The 15,905-nt window shown below is 44.1% G+C and overlaps 1 protein-coding gene across 1 annotated transcript in view; it reads right to left on the bottom strand.

Moving 5' to 3' along the window:
• The window catches only part of LOC114667772 (phosphodiesterase 4A, cAMP-specific), a 649,415-nt gene that overhangs the window by 85,699 nt on the left and 547,811 nt on the right, over positions 1–15,905 (bottom strand). Inside the window, 2 exon segments of the mRNA XM_028823210.2 lie at positions 8,150–8,199; positions 13,762–13,832. Coding sequence (XP_028679043.1) covers positions 8,150–8,199; positions 13,762–13,832 — 121 coding nt within the window.

The raw sequence follows: 15,905 nt of genomic DNA, 5'->3' as shown, positions 1-15,905 counted from the left end.
TGGGGTAGCCTGCTTCAAAGAGGCTCTGTGGCAGAAAAGCAAAGCGAGCAGAGCCCAGGGACACTTGGCAACTCCACATATCTCCTCATCAGTTCCTCTGTGAGCTTTGCAATTTTGTTAATTCCAGCTGGGCTTGAAAAGTCACGTTGAGTCCGAGGCCCTCGACTCCCTGTCCGCTCCGGGGACAACAACAACAGAGGTGCAAAGTAGGAAGCTCCCACTTCCCGGTCTTCCTTTAGGATCTGGTGCAAAGCGAAGCGGAGCCTCTGGTCAGACGGGTGTGTACTCACAAACAAGAAATGGACATTCACTAAATGCTTCAGACTTTTGAAAAGCAAATGAATGGGCCAGCAAATGAATGGGCCAGATCTTATCCTGCACTTGTCTCTGTGTCGATTCTCTCCACACCCTGGAACCTCCAAATTGGCCTCATGTGCACGAGTGAGCTCTGCACTTGACAGAACTAAGCAGGCCTGAGAGTGTCTGACAGGGGAAACTAGGCTGCTTCTAAAGTATGCAATTGTGCTGGAGCAGCGATCCTTAAACTTTGGGTTGCGGACAAGTTTGTGCAATAAAACTTCCGTGCTGAGTGGTATACACCACCTTAATTAAGCGCACTGTTTACTGCAATAGTAAGTAAAACAAGGCAAAATGATGCATTATAGACAGCTTTCATTTTTTTTTTTTTTTTAATGGTACTTACATTAATGTTCCCCCACGACAGGTCAATTCGAGATGACTGACAAGCAAAGACATGAATGAGAATGGAGGAGGAGAAGGCAGGGAATGACAGGAGAGTTTGTGATGTGAAGGAACGGCAGGGCCCAAAATGTCAAAATGAAAGAATTGCTGCAGTCCAAGGATGTGCTATTGTCAGTAAGGTGAAAGTCGATCAGATACCGTGGCAGCGTGTAATGCTAAATGCAGTTTCAGTGGTCGCGTACATCTGGCCAGTGCCTCACTGGGTGTCGTCTGCTGTGGAATTCATTGAATCCAAACTGGGAAGAAGTTTAATGTTCCTCAGCAAAGACAAATACCTTTCTTCCTAGACAGACAGACAGAAAAAGTGCTATAGACAGACAGACAGATAGATATACAGTGCATCCAGAAAGTATTCACAGCGCATCACTTTTCCCACATTTTGTTATGTTACAGCCTTATTCCAAAATGGATTAAATTCATTTTTTTCCTCAGAATTCTACACACAACACCCCATAATGACAATGTGAAAAAAGTTTACTTGAGGTTTTTGCAAATTTATTAAAAATAAAAAAAATTGAGAAAGCACATGTCCAGAAGTATTCACAGCCTTTGCCATGAAGCTCAAATTGAGCTCAGGTGCATCCTGTTTCCCCTGATCATCCTTGAGATGTTTCTGCAGCTTCATTGGAGTCCACCTGTGGTAAATTCAGTTGACTGGACATGATTTGGAAAGGCACACACCTGTCTATAGAAGGTCCCACAGTTGACAGTTCATGTCAGAGCACAAACCAAGCATGAAGTGAAAGGAATTGTCTGTAGACCTCTGAGACAGGATTGTCTCGAGGCACAAATCTGGGGAAGGTGACAGAAAAATTTCTGCTGCTTTGAAGGTCCCAATGAGCACAGTGGCCTCCATCATCCGTAAGTGGAAGAAGTTCGAAACCACCAGGACTCTTCCTAGAACTGGCCGGCCATCTCAACTGAGCAATTGGGGGAGAAGGGCCTTAGTCAGGGAGGTGACCAAGAACCCGATGGTCACTCTGTCAGAGATCCAGTGGTCCTCTGTGGAGAGTGGAGAACCTTCCAGAAGGACAACCATCTCTGCAGCAATCCACCAATCAGGCCTGTATGGTAGAGTGGCCAGACGGAAGCCACTCCTTAGTAAAAGGCACATGGCAGCCCGCCTGGAGTTTGCCAAAAGGCACCTGAAGGACTCTCAGACCATGAGAAAGAAAAGTCTCTGGTCTGATGAGACAAAGATTGAGCTCTTTGGTGTGAATGCCAGGTGTCACGTTTGGAGGAAACCAGGCACCGCTCATCACCAGGCCAATACCATCCCTACAGTGAAGCATGGTGGTGGCAGCATCATGCTGTGGGATGTTTTTCAGCGGCAGGAACTGGGAGACTAGTCAGGATAAAGGGAAAGATGACTGCAGCAATGTACAGAGACATCCTGGATGAAAACCTGCTCCAGAGCGCTCTTGACCTCAGACTGGGGCGACGGTTCCTCTTTCAGCAGGACAACGACCCTAAGCACACAGCCACAATATCAAAGGAGTGGCTTCAGGACAACTCTGTGAATGTCCTTGAGTAGACCAGCCAGAGCTCAGACTTGAATCTGATTGAACATCTCTGGAGAGATCTTAAAATGGCTGTGCACCGACGCTTCCCATCCAACCTGATGGAGCTTGAGAGGTGCTGCAAAGAGGAATGGGCCAAACTGGCCAAGGATAGGTGTGCCAAGCTTGTGGCATCATATTCAACAAGACTTGAGGCTGTAATTGCTGCCAAAGGAGCATCGACAAAGTATTGAGCAAAGGCTGGGAATACTTATGGACATGGGATTTCTCAGTTTTTTTATTTTTAATAAATTTGCAAAAATCTCAAGGAAACTTTTTTCACGTTGTCATTATGGGGTGTTGTGTGTAGAATTCTGAGGAAAAAAAATGAATTTAATCCATTTTGGAATAAGGCTGTAACATAACAAAATGTGGAAAAAGTGATGAAGAGCTGTGAATACTTTCCAGATGCACTGTAGATAGATAGATAGATAGATAGATAGATAGATAGATAGATAGATAGATAGAAGGTGAAAGGCACTATATAACACAGAGACAGAAAGAGATAGTGAAAGGCACTATATAACAGACAGACAGACAGATGGTGAAAGGCACTATATAACATAGACACTGTAGATAGATAGACAGAGACAGACAGACAGTGAAAGGCACTATATAACACAGACAGACAGAAAGAGATAGTGAAAGGCACTATATAACAGATAGACAGACAGACAGACAGACAGACAGACAGACAGATAGATAGATAGATAGATAGATAGATAGATAGATAGATAGATAGATAGATAGTGAAAGGCACTATACAACATGGACAGACAGACAAAGCTAAGCACTTTTTTAAAGCATTTCGGGGGTACCTGCCACAGGATGTCCCCCACCACAGCTTGGGCGCAGGGCAGTGGCCAACCCAAAGTGGCTTGTCAAGTCAATTCCAGTTGAACTTCTGTCACTTATATTTTAATTTTTGTCCCACTTTATCACAGACTGGGACACAAACACATTTTACACTTTCATGCAAGGCGCTGACCACCCTTGTTAGATTATCCTTTTAGTTTCACAAAATAGCAGCCCCATGACAAATCAAACTTCTTACGGGTCCACTGACAGTGGCCTGGCAGATTTAAGTGGTGCCACCTCAGTCATCGCTTATGTAAAAATCAGAAAGATGAACTTCACTGAGATTATTGGTTCTCCCCAAGTCCATTTTTAAAGCCCCATGTTATCACCTGCTTATGTGACAAAAGAAGGAAAGCCAACCAGTGGCATTTTTGGATTTATAACTACAGGTTGAGATGTGTTTGTGTGTCGTCCAGCGCATAGTGGAACAGGCTGACAGCACGGGAACTTTCTTTCCAAAAACAGGAAATGGGAAGTGTGTAACGTTAGACAAACTTAGCATGATGTTGAAAATAATCAGCAGGTGGTGTCCGGCGGGCCTTACCAGCTCATTCTGGCTCAGAAGAAACCTTTAGTGGTAGCCAGTGCTACGTGAAGTTAGAAAACACACCACGTTTTAGTTATTGACTTTACATCTGTTTGTCCATCGCTTTAAACCTTTCTAGCCATTCATAACCTTCAAGCTGTTTTCTCTTTGCTACTGAGCCAACATCCTTTGGTGAATTTCAGGAGGTCTCACTCTGTCTGCCCAAAGAAATCCCATAATGGTGAGTTGTTCAACAATGGTGCGATCCTGCAGCAGAGCGTCTGTGTTCATTTGACCTTGGCTTTGACTAGACTAACAGGCAAAGCGCTGCATTGTGGGTGTTCAAGATACCCATAAGCCACTCCAGGACATTCATGTTGTTTTTTCAGAAGCCATTCCTGTACAGCTTTGGCTTTATGCTTGGGATTGTCGTCTTGGTGGAAAACAAATCTCCACCCAAGGTTCAAGTTTCTTGCAGACTTGACCACGCTGCCCTCCAGAATTTCCCCAAATGTTGTTGTATTTATTTTACTCTCACAAAGAGAAACATCTTCATGGCCTGATGCTGCCACCCCACATGCTTCATGGCGGTGGTCTGTGTTTGATGATGGACAGTGTAACAAGGTGGTTAGTCGGATGGTCTCATCAGTCCACTGAGCTTTTATTTCTGCGGACATCAGAGTCTTCTCTCATGTGCATTCTGGCAAACTCCAGCTCAGATGTCCTGTGCAGTTTTTCTGTTTGCTATTAATTAATAAATAATAAAAATTAATTATTAATTTGATATTAATCCCCTTGGGATTAATAAAGTATCTACCTATCTATTCTCCCATAAAGCTACAACTGGTGAAGCACCCAAGCATAGTTGTTGTCTGCGCAGTCCCTAAATTGTCATCCACAGTAGCTTGTCACTCCGCCAGAGTTCTCAGAGGTCTCCTGGTGGCCTTCCTCACTTGTCTTCTTCTGTGTTTGTGGCCGGCCTTCTTTACCAGATTTCCAGCTCTGCCACACTCTTTCCATTTCTTCCCAAATGATTTAATTGGATCTTCAGTGACTTGGGAGATTTTCTTGACACCATTCCCTGTCTTGTGATTCTCATGGGGTTGCTTGGTGTGTTCAATTGTCTTCTTTGTGTACTCAGACCACCATACTGACTGACTCCAAGTTGAACCTTCCAGACAAGGTGCACTTAGATGACAAAACAATCGAAACACCAGACAGGTGAGCTTCACTGAACTGACTCTGGGACCTCTAAAGCCAAACTGGCTACCCCAGTGATGATTTAGGGATGTCATATGTGGGATATGGCCGGCCGTTCATCCCGCCCAATACCCCAAGGCCGTCAGGTGGAGCCCTTCTTGCAACATAGAGGTGCCCTGGGTTCCAGCAGGGCATCATGGACATTGGAGTTTTCCTTCACAGCTCTGCTGGATACCATGGGGGCCGCCAGAGGACGCTGCAGGGAGGCACAGGGATTTTTATTTGCACTATAACCTGGAAGTACGTCCTAGCCACAAGGACAGAAGAAAAGACGTACTTCCAGGATGAAGAAAAGGAGTTTTCACCTGACCCGGAAGTGTTAAGAATCACATGGACTGAGGGATCAGAAACACTTCCGGGTCAAGCACTTTAAAAGGACCGTGGGAAATCCCAGCAGTGAGCCGAGTTGGGAGGGTGACTGAGCTGCTGGGAGGTGTGGAGGATTATTGATTATTGTGTATTGTTACTCTTATTGATTGTTTATTACGTATAGTGGAGTGTGCTTTGTGCACATTTATTATTATAATAAATTCATTTTGGACTTTTACCTGGTGTCTGACGCATTGTCTGAGGGTTCAAGGGGACGACAGCGGCCCCTATCTGTCACACATATTAAAGGTTGGGAGAATGCTTCCGAGATCAGTTATTTGGTGTTTTCTATTTGTAAGTTACACCACTTTGCAGAGGTCTGTTTTCGTTTTGACATTAAGAGTCTTTTCCTGTCAATCAGTGTCAAAAAAAGTCCAACTAAATTGAAGGCAGTGTGGCACAGTGGTGAAAGTTGGGACTTTGAAATTCAGGCCCCGAGGTCCTGCTCTTGCCACTGTGGGACCCTGAGCAAGTCACTTCACCTGCCTGTGGTGCTCTAGCTGGAAGAAGAATGGAAATTGAAACAATTGTATTTCTCAAAGGCTTTAAGTCGCTTTAGTTTGAGACATCAGTCAAATAATAAGTAAAAGAATATTAATGAATCCACTGTGATTCAGCACTGGATGGCAAGATGGATGGACAGACAGACAGACAAATTGGAAAGCCACTATAATAATAATAATTCATTACATTTATATAGCGCTTTTCTCAGTACTCAAAGCTATATGATAGATAGATAGATAGATAGATAGATAGATAGATAGATAGATAGATAGATAGATAGATAGATAAATTTATTTGTCCCTAGTGGGGATACCATATAATAAACTCTAAAGTCTGTGTGTGTGTGTGTGTGTGTGTGTGTGTGTCCTGTTCCTCAGAGCAATCTGATTGGTTAGTTTGGCTTTGATGACATAATCAAAAGAGGAAGTGCAGAGGGTGGTGGCGGTACGGTGGCGCAGTAGGTAACGCTGCTGCCTCACAGTTAGGAGACCCGGGTTTGCTTCCCGGGTCCTCCCTGCGTGGAGTTTGCATGTTCTCCCTGTGTCTGTGTGAGTTTCCTCCGGGCGCTCCGGTTTCCTCCCACAGTCCAAAGACATGCAGGTTAGGCGCACTGGCGATTCTAAATTGTCCCTGGTGTGTGTGTGCCCTGCGGTGGGCTGGTGCCCTGCCCGGGTTTGTTTCCTGCCTTGTGCCCTGTGTTGGCTGGGATTGGCTCCAGCAGACCCCCGTGACCCTGTAGTTAGGATATAGCAGGTTGGATAATGGATGGATGGAAGTGCAGAGATGAGACACAAGAGGAAGAATTAAAGGTGTAGGAGGCACGCTGAGAGTCGCCTTCAAAGATGGGAAGTATAAAAGCAGACAGGGGGCGAATAACAACAATTTCTTTCCTGTAAAGCCCAAAATCACTAAATCTCAGTGGACTTTAACAGGCCCTATTCTTTGACAACTCCCCAGCCGTGACTCCATAAAGAGGCAATAAAAGATTGGGTGGTGGCTGATTTGTTTCAAACCTAGTTTTGTAAAACTTGACTTGCTCGTATGGAATGTTATTTGACTTTAATAAATTCAATTAAAAAAAAAAGATTGATTGCAGTCTGTTTCGGTGGATTTATGGGAATACTGTATACTTGAAAGAGGAAGCGTCGGGTCAAGAAGGGTTCAGATGCCTGAGGGTAATAAAGACAACCACTGAAAAGGCATCAAATATTTTAAAATTTCTTCTATAAGGGGGGGACCCAAAAAAAAAACGGAATTTGTTTATAAAGAATTGTGAATTTATCTTTACACTTTCAAACTTCAGTCATCTTCAAAGTACTCTCCCCGTTTGATGTAATAAACTTATCGAAACGTTCTTTTCCATTGCTCATAACAATTTCGGAACTCCTCGATTTTGGACCCTTTTAGAGTTTCTGTCACTTTTTGTTTCATTTCTTCCACATCGGCTAAAAATTTCCCTTTGAGGAATTTTGTCCTTCCAGGGAAACAAAAAAAAGTCACACGGGGCGAGATGAGGTGAATAGGGGGGGTGACAAATCGGGGCCGTGTTGTTTTTGGCCAAAACGACTAAAAACGTGGGCAGCTGTGTTGTCAGGATGGAAGCGAGGAAGAACCAGTCACCTGTTTGCCACAACTGGGGACGTTTCTTCTGCAAATCCTGAGGCACCCTTTTCAAAACTTCCAGATAAAAGCTTTGGTGGACCCGTTTGCCTGTCTGTAACATAACATAACCATTTCCTCCACATTTCTCCCCAACAGGAAACACAATTTCACTGCTGCATGTTCTTTGTGTAAATCAGCCATCACAAATTAGGCAAATGTGTTGAAAGAGTCTTTGAAAAAAAATTCACTGAAGCCGAACGCAGGACCTCACGACGACGCCAGCTGGCACACTGATGCAGAAGGGTTTCTAGAATATTCAGCTAGTGGGGGAAGCATGTACTAAAAGGGGACCACCCTCCTGAAGATAATCCTTTTTTTGGGTCTTCGTCAAGTTAATAAAATACAATAATTTCTGGAGGAGGGTAAAACTTTTCATAGGCACTGTAAGCCACTTGTTGGGCAATGTGTGCAAAACAAATAAATAAAGATGTTTTAAAAAGAGTTTGGTCTATTTTATTTATGGTTTAAGTCTTTTATTATTTTTTGCCTAGTAAATTTGGTACAGTACACAAAATGCCTCATCAAAACAAGATACCCTGATGGAAATTCATAGCTTTGTGCTTTTTCTTTCTCTTTGCAGTTAGGTCTTGCTTTGACTTCATTCATTAACACACTTCTACTGTATGTGGGGACATAGAAAGCCTCTTACCTGAAAGTGTTGCCTTGGGAACAGTAGACTGATTGCCAACTGGCGACCTCCTGTGGACAAAAAAATGTTTGCATTACAACGGGAATGGCAATAAGTGAATTTATTTATTCTGACACTGACTATTTTATTTGAATGTGCATATACAGTATACATACATTCTGGGACCCGCTTAATCCAATTCAGGGTCGTGTCATCACTGGGTTCAAGGCAGGAAACACCCCTGGGCAGGACACCATTCCACTGCAGAGCACACACACGTACAGGGCCGGATTTATATGAAAAGAGGCCCTAGGCTATTCCACTTATGAGGCCCTTTCACCTTCCATTTTTAAGTTTGTAAATTACATGAGACATAATAAAATTTTGGTAACAATTTGAATGTAGGCCCCTCTTGATCTTGAGGCCCTAGGCTGAAGCCTAGTTAGCCTATAGGAAAATCCGGCCCTGCACACGTACATACACTTACGCGGGTAAGCCGTCAAGCGTCGCCAGTCATCCTATCTGTGGCAAGGGGGAGGAAAAGCTTGAGGACCCCCTAACCCCACAACCAGGGCAACATTCCGAATCCACACATTTTGGGAGACGTGGGGTCTGAACCCAGGCTACTGGAGCTCCGAAGCAGCCTCGGTGTGGCACTCGCTCGTTTCCCCGCTCCGCTCTACTTACAGAAGCGCCTGCCTGGTCGGTATCGCAATGCGAGGGCTACGGCCGCTAAGCTTACCGTACGGATGGACTGACGGACGCTCGATCGAGGCCGCTCACGTGAGTCTGACGTATGTCATCGAGAGCGGTGCACGTTCTTTGAACAGAGTTTTCAAAAATTTATAACGGGGGGGTCTTTTCAGGTCTCGCCAACACACCCTTTAAAGATCGGAATTCGATTCCAATACGACAACAAATTGATTGTTGAATATGAAGTCAGAATGCAAGGGCTCTCGGGGCGTATCTGTACCCTACTTGTCTGGGTAGTGACGTGTGTGACAACTTAACATGGCGTCTAATTCTTCAGCCCCTAAAGGAAAGCGTTATTTATGCTACGTGGGCATCTCCTGTGGCATCACATTCCTAGAGAAACATTTGCCATAATAGTGACCCGCGTGATCCAAGTCAGGGTCGCGGAGGTACTTCGTTTCTTTTGTCTTGTGGCTTTAATATACACAAACTACCCTTGTGAACTGCATTCTTTTCACCAGCCAGTATCGTTATACTGGAAACTGTTGCGTGTTCCCAGTTTAGAGTGACAGCGCTGGTAATCTTCACAACAAACAGGAAAGCGGGTCCCTGGTGCACTTAGCGGACAACAAAGGAAAGCGTGTGCTTTTGGAAGAGTTCTGTTTCAAAATTCATTTTAATGTTAGTCTAAAAGTATAAAGTGCACTAATGACAGGCTGAACTGATCTAGTGACACAAAGGAGCTATAGAAGAAAGGGCAGAGCAGACTCCTTTCTTCTAATACGACTGTGCACTTCTTTGGTGTGAGTAGTGACATCTTTTACATATTTTAGAACTCTGTGATGTAGTGCTGGGTGGGCGAAGTCGCTTCTAGAGGAGCCCTCCAAATCAACAAGCTGATTAGGTAGGCAGACTGAATTATGGGATGCTCTTTGGACCCTCTGGAGGTGGCAGAGGAGGGAAGACGGACGACAAAGTGGGAGTGGCATTATAAACAATGCGGCAGGTTCTCTCTGTGCCACTTTTAGCCAATGAAGTATTCAGCAGAAGTGTGTCAAGAAGCACTATGGGGGCTTCTCCATACCAACGCCAATATGCTTTTATAGCGCCTCAGTATGACAGCTCTCATCATTAGCTAATTATTTGTGTGAATCTGGGGAAGTTGTTGCTGTTGTTGTTTCTTATAATATTTCTTGAGCTTCTTTAAAAAAGCTAATTATCCTTTTTGGGACAAATAAAATGCTATCTACATGTCTATCTATCTATACACATACATGCAGTGTGATGTCCTGAAGAGATTTTTTTTTTTTTACCATGCTTAGCATTTTGCAGGGCTAACGAGTGTCAGATTTGATTGGTTACGTTCAAGGACTCGCATCCTGACCTTCAGACATCTCTTATGAGGGGGTCCAATCCTATTCTGGGATGTGCTTAAGCGCATCCACCTGTGGAACACGCAGGACAAGCGATGGCTTCCAAACGCAGTCTTGTGTCTCCACCTGCTGGACACTCAGTGCATTTCAATGCACGGCCATAAACACGCACAGGCCAAGAGCCTCATAAGGCGGCTGACATCGTTCAAAGCACATGACAAAGAAAAACTTGGCCTCGGGTGAAATGTATAGAGCTAAATGGCTGCCTTGAGGACTGCTGGAAAACTTCAAGGAGGCCAAAAATAACAAAAAAAAAAAACCGTGGTAATGCCAAATCACTAAACTACTGTTAAGTAGCAGTGAGCTAAAAATACAAACTTAAAACATAACATGGCAGGTGCTGAAGAGGAAGCTCAATGATACCCACGGTGCAATACTGGTCAGTGGCCAGAATAAAAGAGAACCTGGAATTCAGACTTTAAGGCGAGCAGGGATTTCTTCTCAGACCAAGACAAGTCTGATGCACTTCACATGAGTGGGCATCATATCTCTCTCTCTCTCTATTATATATATATATATATATATATATATATATATATATATATATATATATATATATATATATATATATATATACACACACACATATATATACATACATACATATATACATACATATACACATATATATATATACACACATATATATACACATACATATATACATACATACATATAGTGAGTATAGATAAGAATCCCACCCTTCGAAATATTCTCATTTTTTTTGCTTTACAGCCTTAAATGAAAACACACACAAAATATTTCTTTGCAGCTTTACTTACTCAATGCAACCTCTAACATCCAAGTGAAAGATATCACAGCTACAGCTTAGAAAAATTATAAAGAAAATCAAAAACATGACCTACTGAGATGAATAAAGGACCCCCCCCCCCCCAATGTCAATGTCATTTTGTTGAACCCCCTTTTGCTTTAATGACAGCCTTGAGTCTGTTGGGATTCTTCTCTCTCTCTTTATAGAACTGTTCAAGTTCGGTCACATTGGATGGTGACTGTTGGTGGTCTGCTATCTTCCAATCTTTCCACAGATTTAGCTCTGGACTCTGACTGGCCACACCAGGACATTTTTTTTTTCTCCTTCAGCCACTGTGTGGTCAATTTTGCTGTGTGCTTTGTGTCGTCGTCGTATTGAAAGCTGAACATTCTGCCCATCTTCAACTTTCTGGCATTGGGTAGCAGGTTTGCCCTCAAGAATTTGATGGTATTTTGCCCATCCATTTTTCCTTCTACCCTAACGAGAGCCCCAGGCCCCCCACAATAGGAAGCTGCCCCCTCCATGCTGTACTGTAGGTATGGTGTGTCGTGGATGGTGAGCTGCATTGGTGTACCGTTTGGTACTGAGGACAAATAGTTTGATTTTGGTCTTATTTGACCAGAAGACCTTTTTCCACTTGGCATCAGAATCTTCAAGGTGCATTCTGGGAAAGCTCAAACGAGCCTCAATGTGGCCTTTCTGGAGAAGTGCGACCCTCCCGAACAAGCCACAATGGTGGAGCGCTTGTGAAATTGTTGTCACATGCACACCATTAATGACCACTCTTTACCATCAAATCCTGTAACTCCTTCCAAGTGGCCATTGGCCTCTTGGTGGCCTCTCTTACCAGTTTTCTCTTTGCTCTTCCATCTAGTTTGGAGGGACAGCCGGATCCAGGTAGCGTCCTAGGAGTACCAAACACTCACCACTTCTTTATGATGGACTTTACTGAGCTCCTTGGGATGGATAAAGCCTTTGAGATGTTTTTGGTCTCCATCTCCTGCCTTATGTCTGTCCACAACTCTATTCCTGAGATCTTTTGAAAGTGACTTGCCACCCACAGTCAGTTGTTTGCTGTCAGTTGCTCTACCAAGGAAGGGAATGAATGCTCCAGAAACAGCTTCACTAATCACACTCATTACAATCAAGCACAGGGGGAAGGAAGCCAGTAACTGAAATGGAATGGTGGGCACTGATACCTGATTGAATTTTGGAGGGGGGGGGGGGATCCTTTATCAATCTCAGTATTTCTTATTTTTTAAAATTCTTCTGAACTGTAGCTGTAATGTCTTTCACTTGGATGTTAAGAGATTGCATTGAGTAAGTAAAGCTGGAAAAAAATATTGGTTTGTGTGTTTTCATTTAAGGCTGTAAAGCAAAAAAATATGAATATTTCAAGGGGGGGGGATTATTTTCTATACCCACTGTATAAAGCAATGAGACATCTGTCTCCATGCCCGGGCACAATGTCATGTCTGCAGGAGGGCAGCAATGTCTGATGAAGTTGCCAGGGCATGGCCAGGCACCACAACAGGGTTGGAAAGTCTAACGAAGAACAAAGGATGACGGGTGTAAGGCATATCTGGTGAATGGAGGTTTATGAACACACGACATGATCAAGTCAGGCGGACTTAACCACTGTACCAGTAAGACTGTTTGGGAAATGTTTTGAAAATAATGTGTGTTAACTAGTAGGGTAAATTTCGACATGGGGTGCGGATTTATTTTTTGCACTCGTCTCCATTGAGTTCTAGTTAATGCCACTGCATTGCATCATCATGCTCTTCTCTTTAATAATGTGATTTACAACAAAAAAGGTTAAACAAATCTGAACAAGCATAAGCCACCTGATTCAGGGGGATGATTAGAAATGTAACGAGGTAGACGTACATATTGAATTTCCACATAGGATTAATAAAGTTTATCTAACCGAATCTAACACAAGAATCGTTGTGTTAGATAGTTGAAATATTAAACTGTGTTCTTCAATTTAAAAGTTAAATTTAAAGTGTAAATATTCTTAAACTTAATAGAAGTTTGTCATTTGTCACCCTCTGCTAAAGGTCCATGGGGGCTAGACCCCTAAAGTAAAGGATCAAAAGTCAAAAATACCATCATATTCATAATCACTGACCATGAAATAGTCCAAAATGATCCCCCAAATCCTTATGTTTGAAATTTGTCACTTGTAACCGTCTAGGGGTGGCTCTTAGGGGGCTAGGACCACCAGTAAAAATTTTAAAAATATGATCATACTGGTGATCAGCAACCTCAAAAGTGCATAAAATGACACTTCACGGGCTTACATTACAGACTCTCAAAGTTTTGTGACCCCTCATATTCCATTAAGGGGTCAGCTGATGCAGCCTGCACAACTTCAAGTCCTTCAGGTCATTTTTGCTGAAGACACTTACTGATTTACTTTTTATCAGAAGGGTGTAACTTCCTGGACAAATTAGGGTTCAAAAATGGCCTAAAAATGAAGTTTTTGTTAGGTCTGCAACAGGGGGAACCTGAAATGCTTGACGTCTTGCATAAGCAGACATCAAGGCGACTCACTTGGTGTAGGACGTGAGGGGTTTTCTCGCCTAGTTAAATGTCCTCTTTCTCCTCCGGTACCTTGGGCTGTCCTGTGCCAAGCTGCTCCTAGAAACCTATGGCTAGCTGGACGCCCCATCATACAGATGTTAAAGAATATCCCTGAAGAATCAAAGAAAATGAGAGCATCTGCTTACTTGTTAGTTGGGGTGGTAACATTCGCAAGGATGGAGAAGTTACTTCTTACGCTGCGCAAACTTGCCAGCACCTAAAAAACACAGAGAAAGGAAACGGGTTAGAATCACGGGCACCACTGTGAACGCAGTCCTGGCACAAGACTGTCACAGTTAACGCCACATGGCTGCCAACACTACAGGTGGAGCCACCTAGTGGAGACTTTCAGCCAATGTGCTGTTTGTAGCCTCGATGCCAGACAGACGTCAACTGAAGGTGGAACAGGGTGGAGTACATTGGGAAAATGAGTGTGCCAGCTGTTTCAGGCAGGATACAAGGAAGAGGAGTTGAAGAGTGAGGCTAAAGATGGCACAGAGAAGGAGATAAAGACCAACCAAAACGTGAAAGAGGCTTACGCGTTTGTAAACAGGGCTCTTTTGCTAATCAGTGGTCTTTACATTTATTTTATTGAAAGCGACTTACAAAGCAGGTCAGCCTAATCGAGCAAACATCAGTCTGGGGCACCGTTTGGAAACAAGTGTGACTGGACAAGGTGACTAATATGATCATCACAAATGAGGAGCTCAGAACAAAATGCAAGCGAGTTACACTTCCTAGGATCCAGCAGAGAGATGTTAGAGAGAAATACAAAGGTCAAGAGAGTCTGCAGACGCTTCTTAAACACATCGAGGGGGACAGAAGGTTGGCAGCAAATTCCACCAACTAGAAGATGCACAAGAAAAGAGTCTGCACTGAGATTTGATAGCACAGAGAGGTGCCATCTACAGATGCTGTGTGGTCGAGAAGGAGCAGAAGACCTCATAGGTGCTGACCCGCTGACTCCTCTGTAGCCAAGAATCAAGGTTTGGAACTTAACGTGTGCCGCTACATGGAGCCAATGTAGTGATCTGAAAAGAAGAGCAACATCTGCATGTGTTGGGTTTTTTAAACAGCAGATGTGCTGCTGCATTTTGAATCCTCTGCAGTGACTTGGTGACACGTACCTGTGCTACAGCCGGCAGATGTGACAAGACCAAAGCCTGGAGCAGCAGTTGTGCTGCATACTCTTGTCAGATATGGTCTGATGGTGTGAATGTTGTATGGAGTGTTGAGACCAAGAGACCATTCCGACATGGCTAGTGAAGGACAGCTGGTCACCACTTTAACGTTACGTACAGGCTTGGCAGGAGTTAGTGATGATGAACCCAGCTGAGCAGATGGATAAGCTGGGATAAGAAGCTCCATCTTTGCCAGGTTGAGCTGAAGATGGTGCTCCCTCATCCATGCAGAGCTTTTAGCTTCTACCAGAAAGGAACATAAAGTTGAGCAATGATAAGAGAAGCCATGGAGCAGGATGATAGGACTTAGTGAGGAGATGCACAGGGAGAAGAGGAGAGGGCCCAGCACCAATCCCTGGGGCACCCTCATGTTTGCCTGTTGCCTGATGCACCCTTAACATCTCTCCTCCCTAAGTCACACAGTAGGATCTGCCCAAGAAGTAGGACTTGGAGCCACCTGAAGGCAGCCCCAGTGATGCCAAAGTCAGAGGGTGGCAAGGAGGAGAGATGTAGCAGGATGAGGACAGATGACATGTTGGTAGCTCCAGCCAGCATAAAATAGAAGATCGATCTATCAATCAATCTCAGTGTCTCTGTGACAGACTGGCACCACATTCAGATTTGGTTTCAGATGCCATCTGAATAGGCTCCACCCCTACAACACTAAAATTGAATTAACCAGGTTTGAAAAGCGGAAAAGCGCCACTGCTAGTCGGCCTAGTTCCAGCGTACTGCCCCTGGGCGTTCATTAGGAGACTCTCTCCTGCTTACATATATGGACGACACTGACCTACTTCCCTGCAGTGCTCTGCTTTTGAGGGGCTCAACTGTCTTGTGTTGGGGGGTTGGTGGGTTCATCTAGGGAGGCACAATCCAGTCACTGGTGTGGGAAACCGTGTTAATGATTGTGGAAAATTGGCCCACAGGGAACTTTTACATTCCACACATCTACACGATGCACTTTACTTGTCTGATTCTGGGCAATGTTTCCACACAGATGACACTGAAAAGGGAGCTGTCACCACTGACATGACGTGCATGGAGGCCGCACTGAAACGAGACAGCTGCTGATGGCCACTGGGCGCACTCCGCAGCGCAGACGAGCCCAC

Source organism: Erpetoichthys calabaricus, chromosome 17 (genome assembly GCF_900747795.2).
Source record: "Erpetoichthys calabaricus chromosome 17, fErpCal1.3, whole genome shotgun sequence".
NCBI lineage: Eukaryota > Metazoa > Chordata > Cladistia > Polypteriformes > Polypteridae > Erpetoichthys > Erpetoichthys calabaricus.
Note: the sequence above shows the minus strand (reverse complement) of the source record. Positions and strands in the feature narration are given on the sequence as shown.